This window comes from Panthera leo, chromosome A2 (genome assembly GCF_018350215.1).
Source record: "Panthera leo isolate Ple1 chromosome A2, P.leo_Ple1_pat1.1, whole genome shotgun sequence".
Classification (NCBI taxonomy): domain Eukaryota; kingdom Metazoa; phylum Chordata; class Mammalia; order Carnivora; family Felidae; genus Panthera; species Panthera leo.
Window position 1 is genome coordinate 96,846,033 of NC_056680.1, and position 12,617 is coordinate 96,858,649.

At 37.2% G+C, this 12,617-nt stretch overlaps 1 protein-coding gene across 2 annotated transcripts in view; it reads right to left on the reverse strand.

Moving 5' to 3' along the window:
* Positions 1 to 12,617, reverse strand: part of SGCE (sarcoglycan epsilon) — a 68,635-nt gene that overhangs the window by 15,422 nt on the left and 40,596 nt on the right. For both annotated transcript variants that reach the window (XR_006197015.1, XM_042917989.1), the window contains exon 6: positions 2,259 to 2,421. Coding sequence is in view for 1 of the 2 variants with exons in the window: in XM_042917989.1 (XP_042773923.1) it covers positions 2,259 to 2,421 (163 nt within the window). In the remaining variant the exon portion in view is untranslated. The remainder of the gene's footprint in view (positions 1 to 2,258; positions 2,422 to 12,617) is intronic.

Here is a 12,617-nt window from a genome sequence, read left to right on the forward strand (position 1 = left end):
GGAGCCTACCTCAGATTCTGTGTCTCCCTCTCTCTCTGCCCCTCCCCCACTCACGCGGTCTCTCTCAAAAATCATCATTTAAAAAAAAGGAACAAAGGGTTTATGTTGGCCTAGTTTTTATGTCCTTTCCACAACATATAGACATATGTTCGGGAATCCATAAGTAATAACGCTATGTGTGTATGCAGATGTTCTTTCCTAGTTTCCCTCTCGCAAAACAAAGTATGTTCCTACTACTGTGTACATTTCTTGTCTCCTAGTGACAAACCTCTAGTGCAGATGCCAACAAACCATGAACTAGCTGATAACAGGGGTGTGTGTGTGGTTTCTAAGGTTAATGAAAGAGAAAAGACAAAACGAGAGACAATTTCTAAGTGACTACAATCTTGATCTTTCTTTCTGCCATCTAGCAGACAGAAGTAACTTTTAGGAAAGATAGCCGAAGGCACATGTCACTCATTTAATGCTACAGTTTTACTACATTCTATCCCAGAATCAAAAAATGCACATTTGCACTATATTAATTTACCTCCACATTAACTGAACCGCTTTCACGGAGTTGCATTTAATTGTTACAGGACTCTATATAGTCATGTGAACTTGGTCATTACATTTGTTCCCCTCGCCCTTCCCCCTCCCCCAAAAATGCTGGGGAGAATGATTTGTGGCTTTTCTCAGCATCCTCTCAAAACAAAACAAAACAAAACAAAACACTTGAACAACTTTGTGAAGAACACAGTGCTAGAAAAACTTTTTTTTTCTTGCCAAAGAATTGATGGTCTGCCTCCTTTAAGAAGGAGTGAACTAAGTAACTAATGAATTTCCTCTTTCAATCTCCAATGTAGGAAGCTTGTTGTCAAACTTGACCTTAAGCTTATTTTTTTTAATAAAGTTCAGGTCCTGATCTTCCATTTCTTTGATATCTTATTTATTATATTTATTGTTGCATTATTTCATTTAAGCCTCCTGAAATCTTCTGGGATGAGATGTGACATATAAATAAATGCATGTAGAATAAAAAATGAAAATCCCAATATTGCCATGTATAAAGTCTTACCACAGAAACTAAAATCTTCAAAGCCTAAGTCATCTTTAAACCTTTAGAAATTAGATAATATTCCTAAGCAGAAACCATTTACAGCAGGACCACAAGTAAAATGGCACTGCTGGGGCCTGCCATCCACGGACTTTGATTACAGGTACCCCCTCAAGTTATGATTGCGGCCTCTTCGTCTCTGGCACCCTCGCTCTGCAAATTCAACATTTACCTATAATACACGTAAACCACAGCATCTTCATAATTTTACTTGACTTAAAAAGATAAAGAAAGAAACTTATTTTCCTCAGACACAGCCACATACAAAGAGGAGTCTAGGGCCAAGGGCCACAGGTGCTAAGTGCTACAATGTGAATGCTATGTTCTCCCTTACTGGATCCGGGCAAGTTGCCTGCAGTTGGTTCTCTAAGACATGAAGTGACAGTTGTGTTTATGTGTCAATAACTTTGTTCAAATGTCAACTTTAAACTTAGATCGACTTCACTCACCACCAATCATCAAGAGTTGACAGAAGTTAAATCTAAAGGTCACTAAAGAAGTAAAACAACTTACCTATCTTCCAGAAAGCAAGATAAAAAAATACAAGTTTTATATAAAATATTATACATATCAAGTGTAGAGGAAACCTTACCTACATTTTCTTTAGTCTTTTAGAATGCTAATTAAAAGGTAATTTAAAAAGAGATATTTACTATTTGTGGGGCTGTGGGTAAGATTCTAATTTTGCACACTTGGAATTATTTCTTATTCCTTGAACTCTCCCTACAATTTGAATTTCTAGGACACTGACCCATAGCACAATATTGGTTTATTTTCAGATTTATTATTGTGCTATAGTCTCTCCTTCCAAAGTGGGTAGTGGCAGTGTATTTGAGACTTTCTTCATATATCACACAGACTCCATATTTATTCTGACTTAGCAGCCACCTGGATGTCCAGGGGGATCATTGGGACCACCTGCCAAGCTAATGTAGCCCCAACTAATCAACGGCAGACTGAGGACAAAAGTGGAGATACTCTTCCCTAAATGGATACACTGTCAACGAGCTTGCCAAATCCTTAAAGTGGAGGGAAGTCAATTGTGTTAACAAAGTAAACCTAGGATTTGTTCCCAAAAGCCATTCAGGTTTCAGTCAAATCTTATCTCCAGGCACATCATTTATAATTACATTTGCAAAAACGAAATAAAATAAAAACTCACCAATGAAATTTTGCACCAGTCAATGTAAAATTGGGTACGAAACTTTTTATCACATGTTATCACAGGCTCCATTTCTTGACTGCATCTCAATTGATTCTGTGGATTTTCAACTTCTCGTAAACAAGAAGAAAATGGTACATCGGCACCAACCATGACATAAACGCTGCAAAAATGTGAAACTCTCAGGTTATCCTTTGAGAAAATTGGAAACACTGAAAAACAATCTACGCTGAAAGCAGGATTTATCCTTTTGAATTGAGGGATTATCTAGAATCATCCCTAAGGTAGGGGCCTGGGCTTTAAAAACAGTGATTCATGTAGGGGCTGCCTTCCATTCTTTCCTTTATTCAACCAATATTTACTGAGTGCCTTGGTGTTCCAGATACTCTCTTCATTCTGTGTTAATTTCTAAAAAGAAAAATTTTTTTTCATCCTATTTATTTTAATTCCAAGTAAGCATGTGTCTGTCACCTTATGATTACTGTTTGATAGATTATTTACATTTAAAAATTATTCTTAAATTATTTAGAAATAACACTATTGCTAAAATAATAAATAATTGTTAGTAATAAATCTCACTCGATTTCATTTTAATAAGACTCTGACATTACATCTCTGGAGGTGTGGACATGTAGCTATTCTACCCAAGAGTTCTGTCAGCTTTCCTACTGCATAGACCCCTACTGTTAAGTTTCTTATTATACTCTTTTATCCAACAAGTCAATCTAAGAGAAAGCTATGATTTGATAAGCACAAATTCAGCAAGCAAACTTTATTTTCTTGGTGCGTATCTTAGCAATTAGGGGGAAAAACTCTACTTAATTGGTCAACAAGAGTTTCACACACACACATGCACACACACAGAGACACAGAGAGAGAGAGAGAGAGAGAGAGAGAGAGAGAGAGAGAGGGGATAGTGTTAAGAGCATTTAAATAATCTTGAAGCTGCTTGAGAAAAGGGCATCTCATAGGTCTTTCAAAAGAAGAGAGAAAACCAGGAAATTACTCTAAATAAATACTTCCTTTTCTAATGATAATGCTGTAGCTACTTATAAAATGAAATAAACCCATCAAAATTCCAGCTCTTTGCAGAAATTGACAAGCTAACCCTAAAATTTATACTGGAAATTCAAGGAGCCTAAATAAATAAAAAAAATTCTTAAAAGAAAATAACAAAGTTGGAAGACTCACAATTACCAATTTTAAAATTTACTACAAACCAACAGTAATCAAAACAATCAGCAATAGTAATCTAGCATAAGGACAGACATGTAGATCAATGGAATAAAATTCAGAGTTCCAGAATAAACTCTTACATTTAGTAAACTGATTTTTGTCACAAGTGCCAAGATAATTCAATGGAGGAAAGAATAGTCTTCATAGCAAATGGTACTGGTACAACAGGGTATCCACATACAAAAGAATAAAGTTGGACCCTTTCCTCATATGATATAAAAAATAAAAAAATAAACTCAAAACAGATCAGAGACTTAAATGTTAGAGCTAAAACTACTAAATTCTGAGGAGAAAAAGTCATACATTTTTATGACCTTGGATTAGGCAGTGGTTTCTTAGATATGACACCAAAAGTAATAACAAAAAAATTAGATAATTTGGACTTTATCAAAATTAAAAATTGCGTGCTTCAAAGGTCACCATCAAGAAAGTGAAAAGGCAACCCATGAAAAGAGAGAACGTATTTGTAAATCATATATCTAATGAGGGAATTATATCTACAATATATAAAGGACTCTTACAACTCAATAACAAAAAGACACATAATCCAATTTAAAAATGGCAAGGGATCTGGGATGCCTGAATGGCTCAGCTGGTTAAACATTGGACTCTTGGGGCGCCTGGGTGGCTCAGTCAGTTGAGCATCAGACTTTGGCTCAGGTCATGATCTCATGGTTCGTGAGTTTGAGCCCTGCATCGGGCTCTGTGCTGACAGCTTGGAGCCTGAAGTCTGCTTTGGATTCTGTGTCTCCCTCTCTCTCTGCCCCATCCCCACTCATGCTCTGTCTGTCTTAAAGATAAATAAAACATTTTAAAAAATTAAAAAAAAAATCATACTCTTGATTTCGGCTTAGGTCATGATGTCACAATCGTGGGATCAAGTCCCATGTTAGGCTCCATGCTGACAGTGTAGAGCCTGCTAGGGATTCTCTCTCTTCTCTCTCTCCCTGCCCTTCTCCCCCACTCATGCTCTCTCTCTCAAAATAAGTAAATATTTTTTAAAACAAAAACAAAAATGGCAAGGGATCTGAATAGACATTTCTCCAAAGAAGTATACAAATGTCCAATAAGTACATGAAAAGATGCCCAACATCATTAGTCCTCAGCAAAATAGAAATCAAAAGCACAATAAGATAATGCTTCACATCCATTAGGATGGCTCTAATAAAAACACAGATAATAAGTGCTGGTAAGGATGTGGAGAAATTGGAACTCTCCCACTCTGCTGGTGGTAATGTAAAATAGTGCAACCACTCTGAAAAATAGTCTTGAAGTTCCTCAAAAGGTTGAATACAGAGTTACCATATGATCCAGAAATTCCACTCCTAAGTATATACCCTAAGAGAAACGAAAATAGATCTCTTGTAACAAACGTTTGCACACGAATGCTCATAGCAACATTATTCACAGTAGTGAAGAGGAACAATCCAAATGCTCATTGATGAATGGATAAAAGGTGGAATATTCATACAATAGAATATTACTCAACCATAAAAAGAAACAAAGTACTGTTACAGGCTACAATATGGATGAATCCTGAAAACAATATTGTGGATAAGTGAAAGAAGCCAGTCACGAAAGACCACATATTACACGATCCCATTCATATGAAATGTCCACATTAGGAAAAGTTCTAAAGATATCAAGTAAATAGCGGTTGCCCAGGGCTGGGGCTGGTGGTGGTAGTAAGTGGTTGCCAATGGGTCTGGAAGGAAGGTATTAGGATGATGAAAATGTTCTAAAATTGATTGTGGTAATGATTACACAACTTTGTGAATAAGCTAAAATCCATTGAGTTATAGGTTTTATTTTTAAATATTTATGTATTTTGAGAAAGAGAGAGTACAAGTGAGGGAGGACAGAGAGAGAGAGAGAGAGAGAGAAAGGAAGAGAATGTGAAGCAGGCTCTGTGCTGTCAGAGCAGAGCCTGATGTGGGGCTCAAACTTGCGAACCGTGAAGTCATGACCTGAGCCAAAATCAAGAGGTGGATGCTTAACCGACTGAACTACCCAGTGGCCCTGAGTTGTATGTTTTAAATAGGTGAGTTGCCCAGTGTGTGAATTACGTCTCAAAAAAGCTGTTATTTTTAGGAATGAAATTAAATGAAAGTGCAGCACAAAAATTCAAAGCTGCATCAATGGAAGTACGAACTCACACCCTGAGTTGACAACTGTGCCCCAGAATTTGATTATACAAACTCATTTGGTTGCTGCTCTTTGTGTCAAATTTATATTTGGATTTAAGATTCATTTGAAGGAACATTTTTTAAAAACTATGGTGCCTTTGGGAGACAAATGGTATATAATGGGCTAAAATTAAAGATGAAAATAAAAATCAAAAATTCTGTACAAAAAGTAGGTAGAAGAAACCACTGTGGAGTATTCAGATGATAAGTAATTATAAATATATTCTATTTAAAACAAGTTCTTACTTTTAAGCTTATAAAAAGCCAATTTCTATTCCCTTACTAACTGCTTAGCCAAGATCTTATTTCTCCTTAATAATTATGAAATGTACTTATAAATACAGAAATAAAATGAGTGTTTTTATAACTGTTAACTTGCTTTAACATGACATTGATTTGCATTTATAATTGGTAAGAGTTTAAACTAATTCAAGATAACATAAATGGGCATAAGTTTTCGGTGCTTTGAAATGTTTTTCCCTCAAATTATAAAAGCAATATAAAAACGTTACATAAAAACTGGGATAAAAAAACAGAATTAATTTATATTACCAAGATAACTATTTTCATTTTCCAATGTACCTTGCAGAGTATTTTTCAAATGCATACATTTTAACCTAACTACAATCATCTCTAAAATATAATTTTGCACCCTGCTTTTTTTCCTTAATGCATCATAAGCATTTTCCACATTGTACAGGCTTTATAATTATAGATTTATGGCAATATATTTTTTTAAGTGCACATGATTTATTCAACAATTATTTCAGAGTCGGACATGTAAGTTGCTTCCAAAGTTTTGATTTTATAAATAATATTGCAAAGACTATCTCTGTGCATATTCTTTAATGTTACTATCTTAAAAGAGATGCCTAGAAGTAGAAACATTTTTATGACAGTTGACACATACTTTCATCTCTACTTGGATGATCCGTAAGCTTCACAGACTTAATATGTTCCGAACTGAGCTCATCGTCACCCCACCCCACCTCCACCTGTTCCTCCTTTTCCATCTTCTTCTCTCTCGATGATTGGCATGGCCAGATGCTCAAGCACCATCATCTTTGACTCCTGTCCTTCTTTCCACATATTCAATCCATCATCAGTCTCTGACATTTACCCTGCAAGAACTCTCCCATACACCTGTCCACTTTGTTCCATCTCACTGTTACAACCCTACTTCTGATCACCATCACTTTCCACAGGCCGTGGAGCAACAGCCCCTTAACGATTCTCCTTGAACCCAGTCTTTCTCACTGTCCTCAGGGAGCCTCTTTGCAGAACAAATGAATGAATAAAAAGCATTACACCAGTTTTAAAACACAGGCAACTGCTTATTTGAAAGTTGCTAAGAGAGTAGATCTTATGAGTTCTTTCTCATCACAAGAAAAAAAACTTGTTACTAAGTGAGGTGACGGATGTTAACTAAATTTATTATGGTAATCGTTTTGCAATATATACATACATCAAATCATAATGCTGTACACCTTAAACCTGTACAGTGTTACATGTCGATTAAATATCAATAGTGGAAAAATAAATAAGTTAATAAATAAAATGCAAACAGACTACAAATGTCATGCTGGAGAGAAGGAGATATTAGATTTGCCTTGCAGGTCCAGAAAATGTGTATTCATTGTTTCCTTTGCAGAGCCTGTAAGCTTCAACATGTTGGCTTTTTACAAAAAAAAATTTAGTATAAGGCCATGAATAATAACTCTATGCTATACATGCTAAAATTACATTTTTCATAATCTGTTTTCCTTTCGGCTCACTTTTTGATACGCAGAAACAAAATTTTTACGAAGTGAAACAAAAAAGATCATTACACCTTTATGACCTCAGTCACGTGTTTTCAAGCTTTAAAATGTGTAAACAGCTGAGATGGTAACATATTGTCAAGTATAAGGCTCTCAAGCAAGGTTACCAAAACCTCAGAATCTTGAGAATTGATTTACATGGAAGGAATTTATTCCTTCTAAAGGAATCTTTTCTTCCAGTTTGAACAACTCAATTTCCCTTGAGGTAGAACATATTCACTGTGCCTTTACACATACAATGTTTTAAACCAAGTAACAGGTAAAAAAAAAAAAAAAAAATTAAGCCCAAACTCTGCCTTTTTCAGCCAGATTTCTGTTAGCTAAATGGATCCAATGAATGCATACTTTACCTATTTGTCCAAGAAACGAATGTGCCTTATTCTTTATTTTGTGTGTATAGGAAATAAAAGAGAGTTTAGGGAAGAATGTGTCCACATGTTACATGTTGCCTGGGAACTTGAGCTCTTAAAAGAAAATGCACTATGATTCCTGCCTCTGTCCCCCACACCATGTCTTTGTTCTGTGCATATCTGCAACCAATCAATCAAAAAATAAGATGAACAATAAAGGATAAGTTAAACTAAATAAAAGATGTAATACAGAATAAGAAATACAATAAAGGGCACTTCCAGACTCTGTTCTACTGTTCACTTGCTCCTCTCCATTGGAGAAAGAATAAATTATCAGAAGAGGGAACTGGCACACACTGAAGGGTCAGACCCTTCTAGTTCTGTGTGTTGGGGGGAGACTTTCCTGCGTGCAGAAGGGAGGCATTCGGGTTCAGTCTACTCTACCACTCTTCACCATGTGTTATATTTTGCAAATGTCCCTAATGCTTCAGGATAAAACAGAAACAATTTTTCTTGGTATACAGGGCTTTATCCAGTCTGGGTTTTGCCTCCTTGGAAACTACCACTTCTGGATCCCTGTCCCCCAAATCCATTTGAAATAGGTTGCCAAATCCATCAGGGTTTCTCCTACCTAAAGGCTTTTGCTCAAGCTGACACCTCTATCTAGAATCCGTCTTTGCTATTTTTGGGGGCAGGTTAATTTGTATTTTAAACTGAGATCATGCTTCCCCCTCCTCTGTGAACCCTTTCCAGGCATGGAGCTGAAGTGAAGGAGATACACTCTCTGTGAATATCTCAGCAGTGGTGTGTATGACACTGTTTTCTAATTATCTGATTACTCACCTGGTCCCTACTAGATTGTGAGCATAGATTTTTTTAAAATCACTGTACATTAAAGATTAATATAGTATTCCTGAATACAAATACTTAGTAAGCATTTAACTACAAAAGAAAAAATGAATCTATATGTGGAACGTAGAATAGACTTAAAAAAATCTTTAATGTTTATTTATTTTTGAGAGAGAGACAGACAGTGTGTGAGTGAGGAGGGGCAGAGAGAGAGAAGGAGACGCAAAATCCGAAGCATGCTCCAGGCACTCCAGAGCCTGATGCGGGGCTCGAACTCACGGACTGAGCCAAAGTCAAACGCTTAACCAACTGAGACACCCAGGCATCCCGAACAGACTTTAGGCATATAGCTATACTGACTTATACTTACAAAAATAGATTTATATGGACTTCCAATTTTTACATTACTAAGGCTCTATTTTAGAATTTCCCATCAGGTTATCAGCATCATTCCACAAAAGAATGTTTGCACCAAAAATGTAGGAGGCACGTGACTTAAGAATAAAGGACAATCTCATAAATCAGAAAACACGGGGACAAAGTCAGCAGAGCACTACAGACTGGCCCAGGATCATGACCTTGCATCAGAGCAGTATTTGGCAGCCACTGACTTACATTCTCTTCCCCAAGTGTAACTTCTCACTGAGGCCTTCATAGGGCAGAAAGCAAACAATTAATTAGAGGGAGTATTTTGTGAGATTGTCTAACGAATAAACTAGGATTCTCTGTTGCTGATTGAGGCTAGATCCACATGCTTCGGTAACCAGAGGAAATAGTGGTGGGTTTGACAATCTCTTATGAAAAGTGAGTATATTCTTTAATCCTCACACCCCATCATTCCCTTCATAGCCGCCATTTACACCACATCACTCACCCCGGGCTGGCAGCTCTGCCATGCCTAGAATGAAATATGAACCCACTCCTCTTTCCATGAGCTTTATCCCAGGCTAAATGCACCCACGAGTCCTTAGCCTCTGGCTCCCAACAGGAGCAAAAGCAGCAGCAAGACCACACCCAGAGCGAGCACAGTTGCCCGGGGTTATGGGTCTGGCAAGGGAAAGAAAATCTTTTCAGGAGGCTCAGCCTTCCTTCGCAGGAGCTTATTTACTTTGAAGTAAATCTTTGTAATTGTTTTCTGCTAGAGTTAGGAGAAGTTTGAAAGCTGTCAGTGAGCCTCGAGAGGTGCACAAATGTACATCAGGAAGGATGAGGAGCCAGGATGCTGCAGAGGGGGTTCTTGGTGATTGACATTTAACAGCACTTGGGGCTGCAGAATGGCAGTGGGTTTCCTCTGATGGGTCTACTGCGGAGAACTTCTATTCATCTGCTGTTTATCTGACTCCATCTATCAAATATGGAAAAACTTGCCATTAGCAGATTGCGGCTGCCATGAGTAGTAGGAAATAGTTTCATGGAGATATCATTTGTGTGTATGTTTAACAGTCTGAGACTTTTGCTACTAAATATTAAGCAGAACTCATTTATCAGGTGCTCAATTAATACTTCAGAAGTATATGACTACATCTTTAAATAAAATCTTAAAACAGAAAGGGACTGGGACGCCCAGGCGTCTCAGTTGGTAAAGCATCTGACTTCAGCTCAGGTCACGATCTCTCGGTCTGTGACCTCGAGCCTCGCGTCGGTCTCTGTGCTGACAGCTCAGAGCCTGGAGCCTGTTTTAGATTCTGTGTCTCCCTCGCTCTCTGCCCCTCCTCCACTCATGCTCCCTTTCTCTCTCTTTCTCTCAAAAACTAAATAAACGGAAAATAAGTTTAAAAAAAAAGAAAGGGATGGAATTCTTTTGCTATACTGACCTTACTTCTTGAACTTTTCAAAATTTCACTTTTAAAAGGGATTTATAGCCCAGGTTACTTTCAAAAGAAAGTACGGAGGCAAAAAGTATTAGGTAAATTAAGAATTATGATTCTTACATCAGCAAAAAGGAAGAACGGCACAAGAGAGGAGTTAGTCAAGCACAGGATTTATTTCTAAGTTTCAGGCAACAGGGTAAAAAATTATTTGTGTTACCAAGGCATTATATAACAACTAAAGAAGATACACAAAATCATTCCAGGGACAATTTTTTCTTCTGGAATGATACTCAAGTATGATCTTGTTTCACTGGTGTTCATATAGGGACACTGGAGTAGTAGAGTTGGCATTGCATACAATTTATAGAAATGCTATTTTAAAAGACTTATCATATGAATACTTTGTAAAGGTTACGGCTTAACATTAAATTAAAACTCATGGAAAGCATTTCAAGTTGGGAAGGGATCTGAGACAACAGGGTCCAAATAAATGCCATGGGACTGACTCTCTCAAATATCTGACAGCACATGCCTCCCTCTAGCAGGTGCTAGGGGGTCAGTCAGCTAATGACTGAATTCTCTAACAAGTACTTATAGGACAAAAATTCTGTTCTTAATTTAGAGTCACATGCTCAGGCCCAGCCCTAGACTCCAAGACTCAGAATCTCTAAGGGGAAGCAGGAGCCAGGAACCTATCCATATTTTTATTAAAGCTCTACTGGCAATTCTTAGGCTAGACATGGTTGAGAAGCACCATTTTTTTTTTTTTTTTTTTTTTTTGGTCAGCGTTTGGTTTAGATAGTTGTTCAGTTCAGTTTAGGGTCATTGTTTCTAAAAGAGCCTCTGTGGGCGGGGCCTGCACTACCGATTATGGAAGAGTGAGCCCAGAAGAAAGCACAACCAGGGAAAACCCTACCAATGCCTGTTTTCCAGGTTGCTTCCTCTAACATCTTGTGGTCATTGTTTTAACAATCATTGCAAACGCATCACTTTAAGAAACTGTTGAAAAGACTCCAGCTTTGGAGAGTGTTTTCAGGGGAGATTCTCTGTTCATCATTTTCCATGGTTCTACTTTAAATACTCAGTGGGAAACAGAATCATGCTGGAACTCTGAAGTAAAAAAATTTAAGCTCTAAAATTATGGTTTCATATAGAAAGCCAACCAATAGATAGACAAGAGATAAAGCAGCTATTTTTCTCAAAGCACTTCTATGTGTGCTTGACTGACTTCAAAATCCATTACTGTAACATACAAGCTACAATTTAATTCTGAAATTTGTAAGTTGGACTTCACAGCTCACTGCTTATCCCTTATCCCCCTTCTACCTACTCTCCCATACTTCATCTGTGTCTATTTGTGATCTCTTCCCTTATTTCCAACAAAGTTCTCTGTTAAAGCTGCCCTTAAATTTAATTCTTATTAATCCAGGTATTTTAGTTAATTCCAGATATCATCTGTATAAAAATGTTACCATGAATATGGATAAAGGAGGAGTTGGAAAGGCATATGCTATATAAACTGTGATTTATTCCATATCTCGTATATTTATAGAATGGTTTAAAAAAAAAGGTAGATCTGCTTCAACCTACAGGTTAAAAATTAAAGACCAAATTTGATTTGATGTTGACATTCAATCCTTTCAATTTATCCAGGCATAAAAAGTGTTTCTTAAACTCTATACAGGTATAAGTCATCATTTGCAAGGCATGACAATAGACGAATCCCTCTCAAATGCACTCTCATTTAGACACTATAACAACTCTGAAGGAAGAAAGAGTACAACGCCCATTGGAGCAAATGGGGAAACCGAGGCACAGAGGAGTGCTGCATTTTGCCCAATGTCACCCAGCTTATGAGTGACAAGGCCAGGCTTTAGGAATAGGTTTCAAATCCATTCCAGCTATCCATCACCGACACATGGTGGAAAGAATGTTAAAGCGAAGAAATAGTTTCCTAGAATAAAGTTACAGCAGTCTGAGTGTCCTGCAGCTGATAACTGGGGCATCAATTTCCTTTGAAATTCAGGACCCTAAATACTCAGCTCCTCTATGGAAGGTACAAAAGACTTAGTGCTATAATTTATGATGCTGATCCTGATCTACAATT